The sequence below is a fragment of the Pinus tabuliformis genome, chromosome 6, assembly GCF_031772625.1.
Source record: "Pinus tabuliformis cultivar Carrire ecotype Pingquan chromosome 6, CPIR1, whole genome shotgun sequence".
Lineage (NCBI taxonomy): Eukaryota > Viridiplantae > Streptophyta > Pinopsida > Pinales > Pinaceae > Pinus > Pinus tabuliformis.
In genome coordinates, this window is record NC_142292.1 from 1,786,633,420 (window position 1) to 1,786,640,533 (window position 7,114).

Genomic DNA, 7,114 nt, shown 5'->3' on the forward strand with positions numbered 1-7,114 from the left:
ACCCACATCATATGAGAGGAAGGTAAACAAAAATGTGCTTCCGTAATGTAAAATCATGGCAACCACCCACATCATATGAGAGGACTTAGCCTAAAACCATAAAATTGTGTTTTGAACTAAAGGGTTTTCCTTCTTTGTATTGATCAATGGTGGTAGTGGATGTAAATAAAACTCTGAATTAATAAAAATAGGGAGAGAGGCATCCAAGGAATCCGTAACCAATTTTTTTCAGCTAAAAACCAAACTGATTATCAAATTCTATTTCTTTGAAACTTAAATTTTCAAATTGAAAATGAAACTCATAATCAAACATATAAATTCCATTGATGATGAACCCTACTTCTTTGAAATTTAAAAATTCCAAGTTGAAAATGAAAGTGATAAACAATCCTTATAAACCCAAAATCTAGATAATGAAAAGAAAAAAAATCCAATGAATAACCTAAATTGAGTTTCGATTTTGTCAAATTTTTTTATTATTTTGATTATTTTTATATTTTCAATTTTATGAATAATATTTATCCCATGACAAGATAAACATGAAATAAGCCATGTTATTGGAGCCTTATTAATGCTTCCCACTTACCTATGGAATCTCGATATTTTAGTTGATATGGATTTTTATCATTATTTCTAGAGGATAGTATATTAGTTTAAATATAAATAAATAAAAACAAATTATGCACCTCACTAATTTTTTTCCAATCATATTAATGCTTCCAATAAAATATGGAATCACAATATTTGAGTGGTTACAGATATTTGATAGCATATTAGTTTAAATAAATAAAATGTCTAAAAACAAAATTATTATATCAAATATATATTTTTAATAATATTATATTTTTAAAAATCATATTAAAACTTATATTTATTCTACTGTTAAATACCTTGACCGCTACTTCTTGGTTACTAGGGTGTTAGACATAATAAAAAAAAAAATTGTGATTTCGAATTATTAAATAGATAGCAAATATTATTTACCCATATGCCATTTATAAATGTAAGCTGTTACATAATAACACTTCTAATATTTGCTATTTGACTACCAAAATAATACATTGTTTAAGTATATTTTATTTTATTAATATACAACTGAAAATATATGTAGATTGTGGAGAGTTTACAATGTTAATACATAAAAAGATGCATTGACATTTCTCTTCCAGTTTTGAGTGTCATAAATTTCCACATGAACAAAAAAAATAAAAGATAAAAAAATGGTTACGATGTCCAAATATTAAATAGAATGCAAATATCATTCATGTAAATACAAGTAATTGAGAAAATAAATTCAAATTGTAAAGAGTTCACAATTCAAACATTTTATTCCAATAAAAATAAATATTTCACTCCAAAATTCTGGTAACAAGTAAACTATGAATCTAAATATTTCACTAATTTATGAAATGTTTAGTAAAAATACAAGCTGTTACATAATGACAATCAAGCACATGCCATAAATAAACACAAGCTATTACATAATGGATAAATAAAAGCTAATACATAATGGCAATCAAGCACATGCCATGGATAAATGCAAGATGCTATATAATAGCAATCATAATATTGTGGAAAATTCACAATTTTAATAAGTAAAAAAATCCAGTGACATTTATATATATATATATATATATATATATATAATTTATATATAATTTAATAAGAAAATATTAAATAAATAGTAAATATTACTCACCCAGAGGAAAGTTGTTATAGAATAGAAATCCTATTACTCCGGCGGAGTTCACAATTCAAACATCTTATTGGAACAAAAGTAAATTCGAAAAAACTCAAAACTCAACCCTCAACTGCTGTAACTAGTAGATTACGATTATAACTATTTAACGGATTTATGAAAGTTGCCCGAGCCGCAACCCAGATTCTTGCCCGAGAGATTGTTTCCAATATGGATTGCCCGTCCGCTAAAACCTAGTTTTTCGTGCGCGTCCAAGTCCCAATCCACCACCGTCGGGTTTGAGTGGAAACAGCTCCAACGTATCCGTGGAGAGTGAGCTCTTGGCCGGGTCAACATTGGATATTACCCTGCGTGGACCCTCGATATTGGCCGGGTCGGGGTCAACGATTTCCCTGCGTTGCCTCTCGACTTGATCTCCAATTCCAATCTACATACATATATTGTACAGGAAATGTTAGTATGGTTCTGACATTCTCTGCATGTGATCTCAACGGAAAACTACATGAACAATATTGTAATTGTACTTACATTGAAAGGGGACGGGATGCTTGCCTGTCTTGGGATGGAGTGCGTTGTGCCCCTCAAATTAGCTGAAAGAAAGTTGCAAAAGTATTAGATGAAAACAAAAGAAATAAATAAATAATAATAAAATTCAATGATTCTATGACCTACCCTCCTCTCCACCCAGCGAGAGCGGTGATTGTAATGCCCGTTTGCGCTGCTCTCGCTCTCTAGCGTTGAAGTTTTGAAACCAGTAGAACACGTTTTTCCCTTCCACTCTTCCGTAGTTCTTCAGAAGGGAAGTGATTCTCTCTATGTCTTCCACCGTTGGCGAATGCAAGCCATTTCTGTAAATACCTTCCAGTATTTCCTTTTGCTGCGCTGTTGGTTTCCATCTTGTACTCACGCTTTCACTGCTGCTGTTCTCTGCAATCAGGCATTTTAAAACGCAGGGCAGGAGAAATAAGTAAAACATGAAATGCGACAAATTCTATATGAAAAACAGGAAACACATTTAGATCGTCGACAAAATATAAATGAAGAGGGAAATTAAAACAATACCTGCAACGGATCGGGCAATGAAATGAAACCGATGAAATGGAGATGAGAATGTATGTTAACATTCCAACGTTTATTAACTTTAAACGGCTCCAAAGGTTTATTAACTTTTTCACTTCTTAAAATTCCAACGTTATAATGTGTACACATTTCAAAGTTAAATTGTTGATTTACTCATTCAATGTGAAATAAAAGTCAGTTTACATACTTATAGATAAAAATACATTTTACGCTTACGCACATATTTGAATGGAGTTGTTTAACGAGGGGGAGGAATTTCGAGGAGGGCAAAAGTAATTGGAATCTGGGTAAAAAAAAATTAAAAAAATCAATAGAGGCATTGTTTGAATCGTGGTGTTTCTGACGGTGGAAATGGGTTTAGCATCATCAAAAAAGTTTAGGACACCTAAAATTTGGAAGTTTAACAACTATAACTTGGATTTACAAAAATCCTTGCTCTCTAAATATGACTGGAATTTCCATAACTTTCAGAACAAGTCCTTTCAAAAAATATTTTGACTATTAAATTAAATTTATTATATTTTATTTTGATAATGAAAAGTTTGAAATGATGTTTGTTTTATGGGAATCATATTTTTTTTATTAAATATCTTTTAATATAAAAATGATATTTTGTTATAAATTTTTATTTTCAGATTAATAAATTTTAATGTTATAAGAGAAGTTAAGTTGGAAAAAGTTAAAGATAACAATATATTGATTAAAGAAATATTGACTAGAATTGTTTAATAAAATATTATGAAAAAAAAAATTTACAAATTTTTGAGATATTTCAAATCCAAAATTTATAATTTATTTTTTAATGCTATATTGGAAAGATCGAAAAAGTTAAAGAGAACATAATACATTGATTAAAATAATATTGACTAAATTTGTTTAATAACATGTTATGAAAAACATAATTTGGAAAATTCAGTGTAGGATGTCAAGCCTAAAAATTATAATTTAGTTTAAAATAATATTTTAAAATAAAATTAAAACACTAAAAAAAAACATTTTATTTTTAAAATTAAGAAAATTACTTTTTAATTAATTAATATTTTTACATATTATTAAAGTGACAATTTTCAAAATTATACTTCACTCAAGGATAGATGAACACCTACCATCTAATGTAAAAATTAACAAAACCACTCTCAAAATAAGTTAAAAGATGTTTGTTTTTATGTAGGTAAAAATATTATTTATTGTCTAAAGTCAAAGGCCTTTTTAAAATGATAAAGATCTTTATTCATCATTTTCAAATTGCTATTTTCCGATGTTATGGAAAACGTAAAACAATATACTCACTCGTTTTCTTGCTTAGATGTTATGAGAATAGATGATAAGGAAACTTTAATAAGAGATTAAGTATAAAATTTATAATTTAGTATTAAATGATTTTTGAACTAAAATGATTTTTTTATTATTTCCCATTAAAACATTTAAGACATATTATCAAACCCTAAGCATGGTCTTGAAATAAAGAGATTAACACCTCAACTTGGTTAAAAAACATGTCAAATTAAACCTTAAAATATGGATGGTGCAAGAATTCAACCTATTGGGCTCATTGGTGGTGGGGAATTCAACCTCCCTAACTATTGGAAATCAAAGTGTAATGTAATGACCCCGTAAAATCTTGTAATGATAAAAGTTACCATGGTAGAAATTAGTATGAACTACTAACTAATATTGTTAAAAGATATTATTTTTGGTTATTTATAAATGGAAGATATTTTGATAAATGCTGGCAGTCTCCTAAGGGAGGAGTTGGATAAAGAAACAGTTATGAAAACTGAAAAGAAAACTAACCCTCAGCCAGGAAAAGTCCTGGGAGGGAAAGCATTCCTGTTCTGTTGGGACAGAGAGGAGAGGAAATTTTCTGTGTGAAAGAAAAAACAAAGGAAAGGGTTACGTCTGGTGAGGACCAGATAACCTAGGCACTGAGGTGCTGGAGTCTTGCTGAGGGCTGCAGGCCTGCAGGACAGCTCGGGGGGAGAATCCAGTGAATTAATGGATCTCATGGCTGGGTGGATAAGAGCAATTATATGACTACAGGTGAACATCTGGAGCATTAACTTCTGTAACTGGCGAACCAGGTACGAGCTAATCACCAGATTTAGTCTTTCCTTAGTCTATGTATTGGAAATTTAAAAGGAAATGAAACCAGTTCTCTGTTGCTTAAAAGTAGAAGTAATGTTACTGTCAATTAACCAGTGCTAAGATTATTCTAGTGCTAGTTATTAAGCAAGGAACAAAGACTATCCACTGTATGCATTACAGGTAAATATAGAAAACTGATACATGTTTAAGTACAGGAGTTATTGCCTCAGACTATCTGATATATTTATACTATCTGATACAAACTTAAACATCGCGAGCTAGGCATGTGAAAACAGATGTTTATGAACAGAACAGAAATTGTTGCATGCATCTGTATAACAACTCAGAATGTACTATATATAGAGAAATTTAAACAGAACTAGAAATAGTAACTGTGTGAATGAAATGTATGCAATAAGTACGCAACAAGCTGTGTAGCAGTGGAGAATCGTTGCATAGCGATAGAAGTGGTCTATCCTGAAAACCCAATGATTCCGTACGAATCTAAATATCAAGAGCAAGAAACTGAAAATGAACTGTAATTGAAATATATAGCGAGTTGGCAACCAAGGAGTTAGTACACTTGGTACCAGAATACATTTACATACATTTGAAAACAGAGGCTATGCTCGTATACAGACCATGAATATAAACCCGATACAGAGGTTATAAGCATAATCTGAAACAGAGAATTATAGCCATCGAAATGTTACAGCATAAACTTGGAACAGGGGTTCCTTTCGTATAAAGGTTATACGCTTAAGTGCGGAACCATGAATATATTCATAAGTCTAAAACAATAATTACAAGCCATTGCAAAGATATGAACCATTAATTGTTTGCCACCGTCGGGACGCATGGTCTCAGAACGCGGTTGGACCTAATATCCATAGGGCAGCATGACGCTACCGGATATAGAGCCGCAGTGGTGTCAGCCATACGCCAATATCCATAAGACAAAACTATTGAATACATTACCGAGCGGTTGCAATAAACCCTAATCAAACAGTGGCAAATGGAGAATGCCTCGAGCACAACTATGACTGTAATACGATGCAATACTCTTAACAAATGCACGGAAATGATTCCGGAAACTATAAGTGACCAAACATACATATCGTATCCCATAAGTTAAGCAGAAGATTCTGTATTACTCGAAATCCTGTGAATGTCAAATGGTATTTAAAACAAGAATCCGGAGAGACTGTTCTCCCAAAATTACCGACAACAGTTGAAGACCCAGTATTATATATCAATCGAACAAACATCGGTCTATGGACCGTAAATCGAAAGGGTTCTGCCATGAGACAGTGGCCTGTAACTTATAAATACATTCAAGCAGTCTGGCACGAAGCCTAAATCTATATTAACAGTAAACAGAGACCTTGAGAACGCTGGTACCGGCATGAAAAGGGCCGACCACGCTCGAACCAGGGTTTGCCAAATGTATAACCCTGAAGCAGTTAAGGAAATCTCTGTAAGGGACTCCTTTAACTCTCAGAAAACAAGCTTATACAGTACTCAAGAGTATCTTTCACCCTCGACAGGGAAACCAGTCATGCTAAAGCAGAGATGGGTACATACCTGTTGAAGCCGTGGACGTATACCCTGTGTTGAGTGACTAAGGAATCATAGCAAACCCTTGACGCAGAGTAACAAGACCCTAACACAGTGAAAGCAGAGGATTAGTGGCATATACATAACTCATGATTTAACATGAACGCAGAGAGCCATGAAACTCTAAATTACAAACTCAAACAATCTCAGAATAGGTGATGAAGTCAGTGGTCTTGGGTATGAGCAATAACATTACCTGAGCGTAACGTTGCAGAGCTGGTAGCTGCAGCAAGAGGGACATCGCCGAACCAAATAGCTTTCACCATGCGGTAATAGGTGCAAATGACAGCGAGAAAATAGCTCTGGGGCTTATAAACTTCCGATAAACCCTTAGATGCCTCAGAACCCTTGGATCTCATCTTGCCATCCACACCGTCCATCAAATGGCGCGTAAACCCTAACACATTATCCGATGTATCACGTGGCTTCAGCACGGTAGGGTGCCACCTGGTGCGGGTAGGTAAGGAAAGGGAGACTCCGTGCATGGTCTGGCAGATGGGAGTTGACAATAATACAACACCAATAGGTAAGGTTGCCGAGTGGTTTACCACCGTAAGTAAGGGAGATCATTTATAGTCAACAGCATCAACCATATAATATAAACCATTTCCTTAGATATGTATGCTTAAACCG

At 33.0% G+C, this 7,114-nt stretch overlaps 2 protein-coding genes across 2 annotated transcripts; both read right to left on the reverse strand.

Annotated features, from left to right (window-relative positions):
* Window positions 1–1,925: 1,925 nt before the first annotated feature.
* LOC149266156 (WUSCHEL-related homeobox 4-like) lies at window positions 1,926–2,675 on the reverse strand. Its single transcript, XM_089407324.1, has 3 exons — window positions 2,372–2,675; window positions 2,228–2,289; window positions 1,926–2,126 (listed from the first exon to the last, which is right to left on the reverse strand). The coding sequence occupies exons 1-3, from the start codon at window positions 2,673–2,675 to the stop codon at window positions 1,926–1,928; spliced, it is 567 nt and encodes a 188-aa protein (XP_089263450.1).
* Window positions 2,676–5,995: 3,320 nt separating this feature from the next.
* On the reverse strand, window positions 5,996–6,867 carry LOC149266157 (uncharacterized). The gene is made up of 3 exons (XM_089395084.1): window positions 6,678–6,867; window positions 6,449–6,527; window positions 5,996–6,318 (listed from the first exon to the last, which is right to left on the reverse strand). The coding sequence occupies exons 1-3, from the start codon at window positions 6,859–6,861 to the stop codon at window positions 6,231–6,233; spliced, it is 351 nt and encodes a 116-aa protein (XP_089251210.1). The 5' UTR covers window positions 6,862–6,867; the 3' UTR covers window positions 5,996–6,230.
* Window positions 6,868–7,114: the final 247 nt, after the last annotated feature.